This window comes from Astatotilapia calliptera, chromosome 11 (assembly GCF_964374335.1).
Source record: "Astatotilapia calliptera chromosome 11, fAstCal68.1, whole genome shotgun sequence".
Lineage (NCBI taxonomy): Eukaryota > Metazoa > Chordata > Actinopteri > Cichliformes > Cichlidae > Astatotilapia > Astatotilapia calliptera.
The window spans coordinates 20,551,997-20,569,982 of NC_137432.1; the positions used below are offsets into that span (position 1 = coordinate 20,551,997).

The 17,986-nt window shown below is 41.0% G+C and overlaps 1 protein-coding gene across 4 annotated transcripts in view; it reads right to left on the minus strand.

Annotated features, from left to right (window-relative positions):
* plekhg4b (pleckstrin homology domain containing, family G (with RhoGef domain) member 4B) overlaps positions 1-17,986 on the minus strand; it is a 39,770-nt gene that overhangs the window by 6,531 nt on the left and 15,253 nt on the right. For all 4 annotated transcript variants that reach the window (XM_080307969.1, XM_080307970.1, XM_080307968.1 and 1 more), the window contains exons 2-19: positions 14,124-14,321; positions 11,977-13,210; positions 7,328-7,531; positions 6,510-6,633; positions 5,995-6,088; positions 5,380-5,466; positions 5,037-5,153; positions 4,517-4,615; positions 4,173-4,315; positions 3,922-4,060; positions 3,706-3,828; positions 3,453-3,614; positions 2,451-3,319; positions 1,630-1,879; positions 1,265-1,354; positions 671-895; positions 327-497; positions 58-235 (exon numbers count right to left, since the gene is read on the minus strand). In XM_080307969.1, coding sequence (XP_080164095.1) covers positions 58-235; positions 327-497; positions 671-895; positions 1,265-1,354; positions 1,630-1,879; positions 2,451-3,319; positions 3,453-3,614; positions 3,706-3,828; positions 3,922-4,060; positions 4,173-4,315; positions 4,517-4,615; positions 5,037-5,153; positions 5,380-5,466; positions 5,995-6,088; positions 6,510-6,633; positions 7,328-7,531; positions 11,977-12,994 — 4,093 coding nt within the window. In that variant the 5' untranslated portion in view covers positions 12,995-13,210; positions 14,124-14,321. The remainder of the gene's footprint in view (positions 1-57; positions 236-326; positions 498-670; positions 896-1,264; positions 1,355-1,629; positions 1,880-2,450; positions 3,320-3,452; positions 3,615-3,705; positions 3,829-3,921; positions 4,061-4,172; positions 4,316-4,516; positions 4,616-5,036; positions 5,154-5,379; positions 5,467-5,994; positions 6,089-6,509; positions 6,634-7,327; positions 7,532-11,976; positions 13,211-14,123; positions 14,322-17,986) is intronic.

The following is a 17,986-nucleotide window of genomic DNA, read 5'->3' on the forward strand; positions in this document are numbered from 1 at the left end:
TTGTATGATGTATTTAAGAGTTTGTGTCAAAGTGCACAGTCTGTCACAGAAACAGACCTCTGTTTCTGAGCGCCTGCCTCCACAGAATCTTCCCAATAATAGTTGTCCACACCGCCTTGACCTCTGCAGAGCTGGCTTGGAGTATAAACGTGTCTTGTGACTTCCTCCGACGGAACCAGATCTCAAAGCGTAGGCCGCTGTCACCGACATTTTCGGTCATGCCTATCTCTGCTGTCTATACAGAAAACAATAAGAATATAAAAGTAAAGCTCTACTCTAAAAGCAGTCCAGACAAAATAAATCCTCCTCAAACAATAAATTCTTACTTTGAAAGACTGTTTGTAGATGTAAATGTCATATCCTCCCTCTATCTTCCTGGTCTTACTGAAGAGGATGAGGTCTTCAAACAAGAAGACTTGGCGGAGGTATTTCCTGCGACCACACCAGACCATGAACTCATCCTGGCAGCGGAGTTGACCCTGTTCTTTCAGATTCACCTGGAGAGGAAACATGGCTGCTTGCACACATCAGCGAGAACAATGCGATTCCTGGTGGGAGTCTGACCTTATTCTACTGTATCGCATTTAACACAATGAACTCCAGCAAAAATAGCTTTGATGACCTAAGTTTGAGTATCTCTGTTTCATATCTGTGCCTGCCTATAACTTACATCACATCCCCGAATGGCGTCCATAGCCAACAGATCGTTCCCATGGCGGAGCTGAAACTTGACCATCTCTTCTGCAGTGCGAAGGTCACTCAGCTCCTGCTCCTGGGACTGGCTGCACTCTTTTATCAGGTCTTTGAGCAACAGTGCATATTTACTCATCCTCTGAATGGGCTTCAGCAAGTAGGATGCCAGGTCCATCTTATCCCCGAGCTCCATCTGCTTATTCTGGAGGAAGAAATCATCATTACACTTTTAGATACTGCCTGGATTAAAAAAAAGAACTGCCATCACTTCATTCGTGGGTTTGTGATATCCTTACAAAAGCAGACATCATGAGGGATTGATGATTACAAACTACATATGCCCTAAATTATGTCCTGTTTTAACACCTAATTATGCTTAATTTACTGGATGCCGGATTAAAAAGAAACACCTAAAATAGAAACTGAGACACATGAATGAATAAGTTCAGTAAGCAGTAGGGTCATTTTCTCGTAAACCTGTCTATAATCAGAGAGGTTGAAAGGTTGTTTTGCAGCCTGTATCCAGTCACTGTGTGAGGAATGTAACCAAAGTAAGAGATTCTACACGCACCTTAAAGAATTCGTTCCCGTGGCTGCTGAGCAAAGCGTCGGACTGCGGCTTATTTTTGCTGTACAGAGCATACATTCCAAACTGATCCTCCTGCACACAACATTAACAAGTTACAACACTACAGCAAAATGTATGCTGACATGTCAGAATGATTCACAAAGCGTGCCGAATGATTTAGAGACTGTAAATTCACCAGGTACTTTCATTTTGTTGCTGAGTACATGAGCACACAAGCAATAATGGACCAGTGTGGGATAATGAAACAATCACTACATGACAAACTAAGCTAGTAACTATACAGCAACACATCTCGATGAAGCAACGAGACCTGAAAGCTGTTTCAAATTAAGTGTAAGGATACTCACATGCCGCAGAAAACAGCTACTGATGGACAGCGGGGATTGGGTGCACGCCTCCAGCTCTTTTAAGAAATACTGGCTGTGGAAGTCCCACAGTTTCTCCACATTCCCAAAAATGATGCTCCGTTTCCCCCGCAGGTCCTGAGGCAAATCGAGGCGCTCCATTTCGGGGAAATAGTGCTCAATGATGTAGCTGAGTGAGCGAACGTACTCCCTCTCTGTGGAAATCATTTCGTCCATGATGTGCTGCACTTTACTGTTGAACAGAAGGACGCATCAGGGTTAAGACTGAGAACAACAGGGATGATAATGTGGACAATTTTGATTGTTTGACAGAGAGTTTCCCAAAAAAAAAAAACAGTTAAAAAACTCCAAATCTGAGGGTTAGATTTGTTCGCCTTCATTTCATAATATAAAAAGTTGAATATTTTGGCTGGTCTGGTTTGTTTTTACCTGTAATATTCGCAGGTACGCAAGTCTATGACTAATCTGACAATAACTGACTGTAACACCATTAAAGTAATACCACAAGACTGTCATTAAAGCCTAGTAATCACCTGAAAACTACACACTACTTTTTAACAGGTCGGTTCCAAGAAAGTATAAGGCAGGTTTAAAGCAGTTAATATGAGAATTTGAAGGCTTTTTAAAAACTTCACATGACTGGCTTAACAGGCCTGAGGCTGGTGTAGTTTATCATGAAAATGTTAGTTTGTGTGGTATTTTTTTCCATCTCTTACAAAAATATCATAAACGTGTTGTTTATAACTACGTACTCATCAGATTCTATCCCAGCGTATTCTTGATATAACTGATTAATTCCTCACCTGCTCTGTTTCTTTCCATCTCCATCGCTGCGCCTGGTATGGATCCTGCAGGGCGTAGACATGCTGCGGCTGCGGCCTAGCGTGGGGCTCATCACATCAGGTCTCTGCAGCTTCTTCTCTGCAGACACGTTATTGGTCACCTCCAAACCCTTAATGTAGACGCCTGTATATCCGTGAATGTGACTGACATCCGAGTGGGTGCTGTCTCTCGGGGATAGCTCATGGCTCATGGTCTTCTTCATGATCTTCTTCATGGGTTGCTTGCGCACCCGGGAGGCTCCAGAGTAGATGGGCTCGGAGCGGCAGGAGACGATCGAGTCGATAGTGCAGTCGCTGTCTGTGTCATCAAACATGGGTGGGCTCTGTCTCAGTTTGCTCTCGCTGTCGGGGGAGAAAGTGAAGTGTGATGAAGAGGAGATTGAACTTGTGGGACTCTTGGAAAAAGGCCTGACAGAGAGATTTTTGTTGTCCTCAAAATTTAATGGCTTAATTGGTCCAGGTAAACGCACACATCCATTAGCTCCACGCTGCTCTGGAGTGATGATCTGAACTTCTGCAGGCTTCAGAGAATCCGTATCGGCAGCTGTGGAGTCCTGAGCTGCTGCCATGGCTCGAGCCAAAGTCTCTTCCAGCTGCTGCTTGGTCTGTTTACATTTGTGCCACACGGCGTTCCACTGCTGCAGCTGCTCAGGAGACTCCAGTGAAAGCACCATGTCATTAAGCGTGCTGAAGTTTTCCATGGAGAATTTGGATGCTTCAGTGCAGTAATCCTGTAGGACCTGCACCACAGAGGGCGAAAATCTTCCCCCTGGGCTGGCCATACTCAGTTGATGGAAGTAATCCTGACAGTGGTCCATCCACTGGTTTGCCTACAGGTGTAAAAAGGTGGTTTAAATATGTTAGATATACACAATATGGCTAAATACAAACCATTCAGTGTTCAATCTTTTAAGAAAGGTCATCAATTAAAATGTGGTATCATTTTGCATGAATTTTACTTACCGAATCATAGAACTCATACAGGTTGGCTAGGATATCTAGCTTCGCCTTCCTTTGCTCAACTCTGCTCAAAATGGAACCCAGATGTTGTTTAAAGTCGAAAAGAACCTCTGGAAGGGCCTCTGGAGACTCTTTGACCAGCTGCAGGCCACGTCTCTGCTGGTTCTGTGAGCAAAAAAGATAAATTTAGCACTGAATCCTTTCTAAAAGTTAAATATAACATAATCAGTTCACGTAAAAGTTGAGGTATCTTTACCACTGATTCCTCCAGAAATTGGCTCAAGCTCTCTCTCATCTCCTTTATTTTGGCTGCAGACAGAGTTAATGATTCCAAAGGCGCAAGCTGCTTCTCTCCCGCGACACTGAACCAAAGTTTGATCTGAAAAAGAGAAAGGAATTGTCAATTACTAAAAAAAAGAAAAGAAAAGCTCTGCAGAGCAGGTGGGAATATGGTATTTAATGTAAAAGTCACCTGCTGAGTTTGCTCCTCAAACCTGTGCGCCTCCAGCAAGCTGTCTAACTGTTTCTGTGACTTGTTTGAAAGGATCACAAGCTTATGAACTTCTTCATCTACTTGATTGTAGAGTGCGTTTAACATGTCGACAGTGTCCCTGAAAAAAAATGAAAAACAATATTCAGACAGGTTACAGGAAGTTTATTTTAATCATCATGGGTACTACTCATTATGACCATTGGGCACCATTGCGTCCTATCATGATCTACCTGTAGTTTTCATTGTCGCAGGCTTCTTCCTTCCTGATACGGGCAAGTACAGTTCCACCTTCCAGACGGAGTCGGTTTAGACAGGTGTCATCTAGTACACACTTCATGAGATGCTTCTGCTTTTCTAACACCTCAGACACCTCCTGACATAAACACGGACACGGGTAAATGGATGGTCACATTTACACAGTAGATTTTTTTTTTTTTAATATCCTGGAAACTAAGAATGAAACAAACTGGTAAACATTTTACTACAAAAAAAAAAAAGCCAGCAGACATCTATTGTGTGTGAGTGGAGACACATAAATCAGCAGGCCAGACTGTTTGCAGGGCTTTGCTCTGACCTTAGAGGTCTTTAGGTTGCTGCTGGCGCTCAGTGAGCTAATAGACTCCTGAAGGGAGGTGATGGCCGCACTACAGCTGGCGGCAAAAGGTTCGATTTTCTGTAAGTAAAAGAAGACAAGAGGAAGAATGAAAGCAAGGGAAGTGAGACTGTTAACACCTACAGTGTCAAAACAGCGATATTACCAAATGTGAAACTGATCATGTTTCAACTGGCTTGCTGGTGGTGGAAGTTTGCCTTTGGGGCTTTCTGCCAGAACGCTTTACTTTTTTTCCCCTTTTACATTATTTTCAGTACTCAGCTATAATTTGTTTTAGACAGCAAAATCCTTGGTTACATTAGTCATGTCTTAGTAAGAGTTCAAAGCAAACTTCTCCTATGTTTATCTGGCTTAGAGGTGCATTGCCCTGTAAATCTGGGTGTCTTTTTTCATTATGAAATCAAGCATCTAACCATGAAACTGGAAAAAAGGTATTACATACATGTTTACACTCTACTCCAGTCGCCTTAGTCACACTCACCTGTCTGAACTGGATCCAGTGGTTGTGATCGTAGTGGAAGGTGCCCTCCAGGTCTCGTGTGAGCTGGGTTTGGTCAATGTACTTCAGCAGGGCCTTCAAAGATGACACAGTTTCTGTCTGGAGAAAAAGAAAAACATAAACAAACATCCAGATTTCAGTCACAGCACGTCTCCTGCGCAGCTTAAAAAAAATCTCTGTCATCACGGCTTGCAGTAATAAGATCAGATAAGAAACTTTCAAAAATCATCCCTGTAACAAATGGAAATGAATTCTTGCAAGTGTGTAAACAAAATTAGGCCTAGCCTTCACCAACATGAATACTGCACATTTATTCTATTTTTACCTGTACACTGATGTCTCTCTCGGGTTTGCTTGCTACCTCTTTGTCCGACAGGAACAGAACTGAGTAAAGTGCATGTGGTATTAAAGTCTAGAAAAAAAACACATGAGCATGTTTTATTTAAGATACACTTAAAGCACATAGATTATAATACAACATATAGTTCTTATGCTATGAACAGCTAAGTACTGTGCGTTCAAAGTGACTTCGGATGTTTGTGTCAAGGTTTACAGCATTATCACCTTTACATCAGGAAGAAATGTATTATCAGAGTATGATATCTCTCCTGCGAGTCAGCTGCAGCCAGCCTGCTCCCAGCGTGTGGTTAAAAGCAGACAAGCAAGGACAGGCTCCTCTGCGAAAGCCCTGAGGCCAGCCTTTTTCAGAAAAATGTCTTGGAAGTGCACACACTACAAGTTTAAGGTGTGCCTCTTAAAAAGAAAAACCGCACTATGCCAGAGACAGAGAGGCAGAACAAAAGGAAATGTGTAAGGAATGAGGCAGTATTTTATCTCTGACAGAGAGACACATAACATTACAGTGCAGGAGGCAGCAGAGGGCCTGAAAACTCTCCGGGTGTGTTGGAGGGTAATTACATGTTTTCCAGTGTGGGCTCACCTGAAACTCAGACAGCGATGACAACAGAGCTGGAACAGGCTGCTGCCTTCTGCAGTCTATTACAACAGTTATACCTTGATCACGCCTTTCTTTCCTAAAACCGAAGCATTACAGTTATTGTAGCATCTGTCAAACACATGATGGCATGATGTGATACAATATTTTGACACCTGACAAATTTGTACACGAACACAGATTTTTGTGATGATGAAGTGACACTTAAAGTTAAGTTTCAGACTTTCTAAGCAATTTTGGGGGGATGGATGTTGACCTTAAAGCAAACACATTGTGTTGTCTAATAAGAGATCTAATAAGGGATGAAAAAATATGTTCAACTATACTTAATGGAAAGACTTCTTTGTTCTATAGCTCCAAATAAAAGCTGGAATGGAAAGAAAACTGGAAAAGTGTTAAAAACACTAGCTTGGATGAGTTCACCTTAGAAGTTAATGATAGGTGTAGAAGTCATTTTTAACCCAGACAAAATAAACCGGCATACTGCATGCATGACTTACCGCAGAGTTGAGTAGTAGTAGCTAAGTAAGCACGTCAGATCGTGGACGGTGCAGATCTCACTTGCCCACAATGGAGCTCTTGTGCACACCTGCACCACTGCTCTCCCACTACGGTCTCTGGTCCCTGGTAGAGAGAAAGCAGAGATGGGGGTCAGAACTTAGCTCTACTTTCTTCCCACACCAAAAATATAACTGCTCAAGCTTCATAGTGATATGACAAACTAATGTTTTTTAGAGCAAAAAAGTTTTGGAAATGCCAGTTCGATAAAAAAACAAGGAGAAATATCACTCACATAATAAGAACACACATTTTTAATGGTTTTGTCTAGGCCTCCCTTAGATAGATAATTTAGTAGATGTTTCAGTTTCTATTGCTGTTGCTTTTTTAGCATCAATAGAAAAGTTTCGGTCCATTACCTTCGCTTTTTGGGGGGGAGGTGTGTTATTTTATTTTTGAATGATTTCAGAATTGAAAAGAAGTGAAATATCTTTCATCATTTTTTTTATTAATTTTTGAGACATTACATCATAATTTTCACCAAAAAACATAAATAAAGTGCACATTTTTAAGATGCGCAGAAATGTTGGAAATCAGAAATGTGATAAAAATGAGCAAATACGATCAAGGTTAAAACTCATATATGGAAATTGATATTCATTTTTTTCTTAATTAGTTAGAAAGTTCAATAAATACTGCAATTTCAAAAAAAGCTGAATGTTCCGGGAATTATTTCATGGTTCAGGATTTATGAGAAAATGGATGGATGGATAAAATAATTTCAGTACAGGCTGATGGGTCTGAATCAGCTGTCCTTTACCTGGCAGGATCACAGCCGCTGATGTGAGCAGCTCCTGATTGACCTCTGATACCAGTTTGGGGAAGGTTAAATTATAGTCACATGAGGAGCTTTGTACCAAGGCCACTCTGATTGTTGTCCCATTTGCAGCTTTGGGACTGTGCGACTCTTCTCCACTAGCTCTGTGCCGCCTGCTTTCACTGTTCAGGCTGTCGTTACGCTGTCCTGTAAAGACAAATAAAAAAATCTGAGCACTAGTCTGATGTTTATTAAGCAAGCAATCAACAACACAGTGCAATCAATAGAAATTTGAAGCTTCCTTTCACTTCTGTACTCTCTTTCCTAGCGGTGATACCTCATGAAAGTGTGTTTATTAGTGGCCAGCTAAGTGCACTCAATTAGTGAGTTCACCTGAGTCATCACAGAGTCCAGGTGTTTAGTCAGGCTGAGTCACAGGCAGACTCTCATACCTGCACCTCCTCCTATTCACTTCTACATAGCTCAAGGCTCTTTTTACAAGAATTGTGCTCCTGGAATTTTTAATTGATACCACAGTTTACAGACCTGAACCTGAGGCTGCAAACCTGCATTCTAATATCCAATCCAGTATCTCTACATCCTACAGGATACTTCATGGTGTCTTGGCCAACAACTGGGATGAAATGGACAGATGAGCATGCACGGTACATAATTAGAATTAATCAACAGAAAATAGTGGTCCAGAAGCTAAAATCCCTGAAAACACTGATTTTATCATGTGTGATGTGACAATTTGCTGCTTTTCTTTGTTCTACATGATAACTAATTGAATTTTTGTGGTTTTTGGACAGTATATATGCCATTTTAGCTTAAAAAAAGGTTTTTAAAAAGTACTCCAACTATTAACAGAGCCTAAAACTTTACACAAACTCAGTGTTATGTCTATAATAAATTTGCAGTTATCTATCTGTGATGTGTTGTCTGTATAAGCAGTTTGAGTATTGTCCTGCTCTGTTCTGTGATAATAAGCCCTCCCAGCTCAGCCTCTATTGTCTTCAGAGAATTAGTGCATTTCCTGTGCGACTGTGTGACCACGCTTGTGTTTGCTGCAGGTTTCCTAAAATGCTTTGTTTTGACAAAAGTAGGCTAAAGCTTCCTGTGTATTGTCCCGTGACACAGTCTGCTTTCTATCTTCTGTGTTTGACACTTTTTTAAGTCATCAAAGACTAAACAAGCACTGGTTATTATCACTTAGTGATCACATATAAGAATCAGGATATTTGTTGGCTCATATCACAAGTAATTTAATCAATCATAGAGTCTTTGTTTTTCAGACTTGTATGAGTCAGCGAGCTTTCGGGTTTTTATAGTTAAAAGACAAAGGCTCAATTTATAAAAGTTTGTTTTCCAAAAACATCCCCAGCAGCTGATTTGTTCCCAAGTTAAACTTGTGTAAACGAGCAACCCATCTGGGATTGCTGCAGCCCTCATTCCTGATAAGGCTCATCTCACTATAGGATGCCAGTTTTTACAGAATTTACACGACTTTCTATAATGTTGCTGGAAAAACCTGCTTGCCAAAAGCTGAAATTCAATCCCTCTGAAGTAATCTCTGAAAAATCTGATTTATATACTGTATTTTTGCCCAGTGCTGTTTTTTCAACATAATTAAAACCACTTTTTAAAAAAAAAAACACAAATACTCACAGCTAATGTCTGGCACTGCCCGATGTTAAGTACTAGAGAATGAACAAAACTGCCTTTTTTAACCTCACATTTCAATTCACGGAAGAAGCTCTAAAAACAACATGATTCCCTAGGTGGTACTCTCACATCAGTGTTTTCCTGAGCTACCCAGAACGCACCAACAGAAAACAAAACAGACTGACAGCAGTAAAGAAAACACAGGATTGGGACTAAAGTGCTCTTTCCAGGGTTGGACTGTACCTGTTCCCTCAACTTGCCAAAAAACACACAGAGTGGGCTGTGAAAGGTTATCTGTCACCAATCGGAATGAAGTAGCTGAGAGTTATGAGCACTCAGACTCCAACTGTAGTCATCTAATGAACTGTTATAACCAGTCCTGCTGCAGGCTGTTATTGCAAAACCACCATCTAGCTATTAAGAGGTTTTCATAACCTCAGGGTGTATTATTTGATTAGTGACATGATGATTTAACCATCGGTAAACCAAACCTGTTAAAACTGAGATGTTTCAGATTCTGTCAGATTTTTGAAAATGCCTGTGCAGTTTTCTAGTACAGAGGCATTTCTCAGAGATTTATCACAGATTAAATCACCATTTGTTATACTAGTAATGGTCTATACTATTTTTGACCAGCATTTGAGTCTCTAAACTTATACTGCTTCTTTCAACTAAGAAAAATTGATAAAAACCAAACAAACCCCAAAACTAAACAAAACTAAACAAACAAACCTGTATTGTCAGTCAATAACTTTTTACTACACGCTGTCTCCCTCACATATCTTTATGTGGAATTCTACCCAGCCCATCCTCCTCGTTAACAAACAAAAAAAAGCAGCTAGCGATGACATATCAACACTGTTTCTTTCCTTCCACCACTTGCTTCCACTTAAACTTAGAATTCATTTTAAAGTTTTATTAATCACAGCGTACTTACCTGCATGCACGTAATTACCATGCACGTACTTGCCTGCATGGCAAGGACTTGCCCATTCAGGTAGGTACATACATGTATGAACTTTTGCTTGCATGTATGTCAGGATTTTTACGCTACACTTGGTGTGGATTTTATCCTGACTGTGAAACACTTTTTAATTGTGTCTTTTAAAAACTACAAATAAATTACTTTTACGATTTTATTAGTGAATATGTACTACAGCACCACCACAAGCCTGGGGTTAACACAATTTAAAGTGTCAGTGTTCACAGTAATGAAGGAAAATATGCAACTACAATACATCCTTAGTGTAGTAATAAATAAGCAAAAAGTCCCACTCTCTGGACTTCTTGTGTCATAGAGATTGTTTACAAAATAATCCAGATAATGCTAATGATGTTACAAATGACCTTCTTATAGACTCTGATGGTAGACACGTCTGTCTTCTTGTCTTGTTAGAACAGCATTTGATACTGCTGATCACAAGGTTTTCCTGCGGATATTAGAAGACACTAATATTAAAGGAATCATAGACTCCATATTAGATAGACTCCTCTTTGTACAGGTAAACGCACGGGTTTTTCATGTGTGAAATGTATTTATGGAGTTCCACAGAGTTCTGTGCTGGGACCACTACTTTTTACATTACACATGCTTCCCTTAGGCAACATATACTTGCAGCCCAGATGAAACTAGATGATACAAATCAATTAGTTAAACTACTGGCATGTCATAAAGACATACCAGCCTGTATGTAATTTTCTTTCTTGTTACATTTGGTCCTAAAAATCTTAGAAGCACGGTGCCCAGCTTACTCTGGATGGCATAACCTCTATTAACACCTTATTTACTATTTTAAAACAAATATGTAGGACTGCCTTCTTTTATCTGCACAACATTTGCAAAATTAGAAACATCCTGTCTCATTCATTACTTCTAGGCTGATAATTATAATTCATTCTTATCAGGTAGTTCTAAAAGTTCCCTAAAAGCATTCAGTTTATCTGGAACATTGCAGTAAGAGTACTAAAAAGATGAGAAAGAGAGCATATTTCTCCAATATTAGCCTATTTTCATCGACTCCCTGTATTTAAAATCCTTCTCCTGATATATGAGGTCTTGAATGATCAGGCAGCACCATATCTTAAAGACTGCACTCTTACTTCACTCTCAGACTTGTACTTCTTAAGAGTTTCTAAAAGTAGAATTGGAGGCAGACCCTTCAGTGCCGAGTTTAAATTTGTGAGACAGACACCCCCTCTCTACATTATCAATACTTTCCTTTTTGATAAAGCTTATAGTTAGGGCTGGATCAGGTGACCCTGAACCATCTCTTTGTTATTCTACTATAGACTCAAACTGTTGAAGCACTCTGTGTGAGGCGCTTTTCTTAGTATGTTTTGTCCTGTCTCCTTATGTTCTTCTTTTTCTTTTCTCTTTCCTCTCATCCCCCAACTGGTTGCAGCAGATGGCTGCCCCTCCCCGAGCTTAGTTCTGCTGGAACTTTTTTTATTTTTTGTTAAAAAGGAGTTTTTTCTTCTTACTGTTACAAAGTCCTGTGCTGATAGTGGGGGTGGACGTAGCTTGTTTGTTGGGTTTTCTCAAGGATACTGTATGGTCACCTTACAGTATAAATTGAGTTTAATTAATGCTCCTGATATTTATGTATGTTTATCAGGTGTAAATAGGTATTTTAGCCATTTGGTTCGTTCATTCCTGTTTCTTGAGAAATTTCTTAAGTACCCGCTAAATGAATTGCAGCAATTTTGCCATAATAGGATTTTCAGGACATGAGCCACCAACTGGCTCCTGTGTCTTTACATTTGGCTAGGATCAATTAATTGCTAGGTTTGCTGTGTTCATGACATTACTGATCATAATCGTGATTATATATAATGACTACATTTCAAATACTGCACTTGAAATTTACTTGAAAAGCATAAAAAAACATTTATAAGCAAATGTTCTTTATGTATTGGTGCAAAAAATGACCAACATTTATGACTTTAAGTGTAATTTTTGTGCACCGAGGTTTAACATCAGGACTTACCCGACTCATCCTTGCTGTTTCTCCTCTCAATTCCAGGAATTATGGCCTCCACATCCAGCTTTCCGAAACGAAAAGCATAGTTTAGTTTTTTGGGTGAAATTCCGGCTGATCCTCCAGAAGAAGATCGTTCCCGGTGGCCTTTAACCTGGCCTGCTTTGTTAGTCCTCTCCAGTGACTTGGAGCGCCTTTCTGCTCGTCTCTCAGCACTCCGCAAACCTCTCTGTAAGTAAAGTAAAGGTGTGCTGGGTCTGGAGTCATCACTGCTGAGCCATCCCCGGCTACCTAACCTCCGCGATGAATGTTCTCTGGAGGAGGTCTGTGTGTCGGGACTGTTACCCGGTGTCACAGTTCTCTCTCTTAGGGTAGCACTATGCTCTGAGCTCTCCTCCAAGATGGATTCAGAGCTCGACCCAAGGGTCATGGGATTCTGTAGTGCTTCCATGTAAGATTTTCTGAAAAGTCTCCTGGTCTCAAAAGTTGCAGAGTCTCTGTGGAGACGGCGCCGAGGGCCTGGGTTACTGAGGTCTGTGCTGAAAGAGAGCATCTTGGACCCCAGTCCTCCCTCTCTTGCACTGCTGTCCTCACCGCCCTTTCCTGTACCACACTCCTCAGTGAGACTTTTTATTTTAATCTTGGGTATAGCATTGTCAGCTGTGCTGGTGCTATGGCTCTCACTGCTAGAGTCCATGCGGTTTCTGTTCGGGGAGTTGGGCTCAGAGAAAATGGAGTCAGCTCCCTGAGAGTGCAGGGACTCTCTGGAGCTGCGATGGCTGTCCAGAGTCCCCGTAGATCCGCTGGTGCTGCAAGTGCTGAGATGGGCACGGAAACCACCTCGGCTGCAGTGCGCTTGCATTATAGCGTCTGCTGTGTTGCTGACAAAGAGTGGGTTGACCACGTTCTTCCACGGTGTCCTGAACACAGCCGTACCAGTGGTAAGCAGACAGTTCTGTAGCGGATGCAGGTTTCGGTCACGTGTTACATTCTGTAAGAACTCAGCTGTGAAGATGCTGCCGTACATGCTCTCTGAAATAGGGATTTCTGCAATGGCCTGCCCACTGATCGACAAACATTTTATCACTAGCTTGGCAGCCTTGCGTCCTAAAGGAACAATTTGTAGGTAGAAATCTCCTTGCTTTAATCTGACTTTATGCAGAGGTGCAAGCTGCAGGACAACTTTCTCATGGATGCAAAGAGGCCATCCCTCATGATAAAAGAGCAAGCCTCTGAACTTTACCTGTGAAGAGAAAGAGAAGTCAGTCAGTACTCCCGTAAAACATTGTTATCATATATGTGAGTCATGCCTCAGCTGTGGTACGACTTGGATCATTTCAACTGACATCTGCAAAGCAGTATTTAAACACATGTTTAGCTGTAATGGAGAGGCAAGGTGTTTTCGTGGGGTGCACTGAGTGAATCACTGTCAGCTAAAGACGAAAACCTGTCTGATCAGGCCCGTTTTCACAGCAACCACAACACAAATCCGTGTTGTGACAGCATGAAACCCTAAGAGCAAAAACACGGTGCTCAAGGGTTGGCTTTTTTCATCTCTTATGAATGTCATGGCAAAGGCTGAGGATGTGATCTTCCTCCGAAGCCTCTCATATTGCCTACATTACAAAGACTCTCATGCACAGCAAGCTGTTCTCAGGGGCTAGGCTTAGATGAAACTATTGCTCTGTGGCTATCGTCACAGTGTAATCACCAGAGAGATGAATGCAGAGGAATAAAGTTTCAGTGCTTTGGTGGTAGGGCCCTAACCCACAGCAATCAAAGCTTTTGAGAGAGAATATTGAATTTCATGCTGGACCCTAGAGTCCATGGCTCCCTCTCAAGCACTCCACAGTTTCCCTGTGTTTCGCTATTCAGAGAATGATGGCTGCTTTTCAGCTTGTTGCCTGTTTCCGGAACAATAATCAACTCTGTTTCAGTCTCACTTTTCCCACTCAGGAAAAATATTCACACTCAGCAGAACTGTTCACAGTTTAACTTCTAGTTGTTTATCTCTTTCCAGACAGTGAGATAGTTTTGGTTTCTTTTCTTAAATCCCCATGTCCTCTCTCTATATTTCTATCCATCTTCTCTTCCAAACACAGACATTCTTGGTTTCCTCAATTTAACCTCAGATACCATTACTATCAAGCACTCACACAGGTTTCTTTCTGTATGATCTGTAGGATCCTCTTGGCAGGAAGCAAGAAGTCGATGAGGCAGCGGAGTCCGTCTCCACGATATTGCCTCTCCACCACGCTGAACAGCTGCCAGAGGACGGTGACAGCAGTGGCACTGAAGGGACGGTACAGGGCAGACAAAGTGCTCTGGATACAGTTGTCCAAAGACTCAGCGTCCTGAGAAAAACAAGAGATGGGTACATTAACATATAAGCAGATGTGAGTCTAAATAAGTGGCTTCCAGTCTTTTTGACATGGAGATTTTGAGATTTATTTTTTTAATGAATTGCCAATTTTTCCTTTTCCAGTTGTAAAAGCAAGAATTGAATAAAAGCAACAGTCTGACAATTTTGTGCCTCAGTGCTGTGTAAAGGAGTTTTCAGATTTTTGAAGTTTCCTGGATTTTACAAGAAAAGGAGAAGAGACAAACATTTCATATTAAGATGTTTCTTGGAGTCACAGGTTAGCAACTCCTAGTCCAGACAGCTTGTAACGAATTCCTTGAAATGCATGCAACGAAAATCAAATAAAAGCCATCTGTGCACAGTATACAAATATATAACTAGATAAACATATGCATGCAGGCTCCCATTTAGCCAGACTGTCAGGAAGTTTGAACATGACAGGGAATATCAGGCATCCCGGCAGAGGGGAAACACCTGGTTACTATGACGTCACCTTCAGCTAACACAAACAGGCAAACTGGAAAGTCCAAACTGGACTCCAGTTGCGATCAGGACGGTGGAACATGACCTTCCAACAGCATCCGTGTTGCCACATAGTATGATTTGACCCCTACATGACCCGGGCCACCGCCATTGGTCCCCCAAACTGCATGTCCAACACAGTTTGTCTGATGATGAGGACAGGATATTTGGGATTACAACAGATCTGAATGAGGATGACCTGTAGTAGTAGCCGGAGTCATGGTTCAAGCTATGACCTTCCTCTGTTCTGTCGGTGCCAAGGCCAAACATCACTCCACTATGTGTCCTTCCTGAATGGAACATAGCCGTGGAATAGAGACATCTGTCTCTCATGATAAGCGCACAGATAAATAGCAATGTCAGGAAATGTCTCACATATAACAACTTTGGGTGACACTTTATAATACAGCCCACGACTAAGGGTATAATAGTCCTGTATGAACTTATTTGAAATGTTTACCAACAAATATTTAAAGGTAGGTACACATTTATATATAAAATTTATGTTTTTTTAACAATATAAATATTATAAGTATCGTTCTCCCTTTTAAACTTAAAAGAAACAAATTATAGACCTGTGTATATACAGTAAAGTAAATTTATTTACTTAAGTTTACTTTACTGTATTTCTCCTTTTACAATCACTGTTCAAATATAACTTTCAAAATGAGTAAATTAAAACAAAAATGCATTTATATGATGGAACAAAGACTCGAATAAATAAACAGAAATATATAATTAGAATTAATTCAATCAAAATTGAACACCAAAGAATTGACCCTATAAAGTGGGGAAATTGAATCGTATAAAATCCATCATGCACATTGACATAATAAATATTAAATGATGATATTAAAAAAAGATGTTAAAAAAAAAGGAAATTACTCTTAAAATTACTCATGAATGATGTAAAATTACTTATACATTAATTTAAATTTACTAACACAATTTCTAATGACACAATTTAGTTATAGTATAATTCTTTTTTCCTGCAAAGACCTGCTTTTTCACGCCTTTATTCTAAAGTACCTAGCTGTAAGTATATAACTACACTGTAATTACAAGTAAAATACATTGAAATTCCAGTTAGTTACAGGCGAATTACACCCTCAGTAGGGGGCTGTATAATAAAGTGTTACCACTTTGCAAGATGTTGACCAACACAGGGCTTTAATATGCAGCTCCTCGATGCATTTTGCTACTTTCAGTTGAATCTCTATGCGACATTTGCATGTAAATAGAAGCTGCCAACAAATCAAGAGATCGCCTTTACTCTATTGAGTTTTGGTGGTCAGACAGCCCATGTTTCACCCTTTGTAGGATCTGTCTTGTTGATCTAAGCAGTGCAGCACCATCAATTAGAGGAGAGTGAGTACAGTTGAGCGCATTCGTACACATGCCACGACTCTACTACAAGGCGCTCATTGTGCACTCCGCCTCTCTAAGTGGTATGTGCAGTACAGTGTCGGTGGCCTGAAACAAAACACCCACTTCCATTAGCAGTCAGCTTGCTTTAGCGAGACAAAAACTTTTCTGGGCATTAGTCACTGTTGCGCTCAGGAGGAGAGGAGTAACATGGAGTTTTATTGGAGGAGAGCTAACAATGGGAGGAAAGCCTCAGCCGCATAGTTCGGACACACCAGCAAGTTTCAATTCAGGTTCCTAAGGCAGAAAAACAAGGGTAGTGACAGACGCAGTGTTTTGAAGAACAATTAGCCACCATTACAATTCAAAGGCTAGACATCGTGTTGCACAGGAGTGGCTGTCTATGTAATCCAGTGCTACAGTATGGATACAAAAAACCCGCACTAAAAATAACAACAGATGGGTAATCCATTGTTTACACTCAGAGTAGTGACACATGTAAATAAAATCCTACCTATGGTAAGAGAGACAGAACTTCCCACTGGCATGAAAAAAATGGAAGCTTTTCATTAAGTGTCACCTGTCTAGCACGAGATATATTTGCACGTCTCAGCAGAGTGACCAAGTTTAACCACCAGCGCTGAGCCTCCCATCCGCTCTGAGCCACACAGGAATGCAGTGTATATAGCTGTGTATGTCTAGCTTCAGAGCTTCAGGCAGGACAAGAGCAAATTGGGAAGTCCCAACCTCTCTGATGCCTGATCTTTCTAATGGGCTGCTTGTTTGATGGCAGACTGAGGTGGTAATTAATGGCTTTAAAGCTCAAGGTGGGACACTTTTGTCTGTGCCATCAGTAAACAAGCTGTCAAAAAGGTGATCAGAGCAAATGGGATGGTTAAACATTAAAGGGTTTTGTCTCTTGATGAAAAAAGCAAACCCAGAGGATTGATCCTGGTTATGTTTGACCTTTTCTGTTTTGTTAACCCCCCTCCTTTTTTATAAAGTTAAAGATATACGGATGGTGGTGAAATGCTTGATTAGTTGGTGATTCCTCTATTGCAACGCTTAATGAAATCATGTGTCAAGACTGAAAAGTCGGGCAAATAAGGAAAGAAGTGTATCAAAACCAAAAGAAAAAGTGAGAGACACAGAAGCAAACACGAGGTGGTCACTGACACATTTAGTGGGTCAGGGACACAAAAGACGCTGCCTGCCAGGACTCCAGTGGAGCATGAAGCCACCAGGGGAGTGTAACAGGAGAGCCCTGGAGCCCCCACAGAGGCTGCTCGCTAACCAACCTGCTAACAGCCTCAAAGGCAGCGGGACGACAAAGGCCACAGGTTGCTCAGACCTGCCCCGCTGCCAGGTGCCAGGATGCCAACAAAAGAGTCTAGTGAGACCTCCCCATTAAGCCCGCAGTAAGTTTCAGCTTTTGATCTGTACCAATAGAAATCCTATCTCATGAGAGAACGACAGTAAGAGGAGAGATGCTGGGATGTGTGGTCAGGCAAAAGGTGCACGCTGTACTCTGAATACATTTAAAAGCCACATTTTCTGATTATGTCAAGGAGCCATAACAAAGTCAATGAGGTTACTTGAGATCGCTGTTAGTTTGAAATACGGCCCTTAACGAGGAGCTTAAGACATGTAATTACACATCAAACTGTACACACAAACGCCACACTCTCTGTGTACAAGACACAGCACACGCTTCGAGAAATAAAAGCATAATCATACTAATGCTGTGGTCCGTAAGAAGATTAGCTGTTG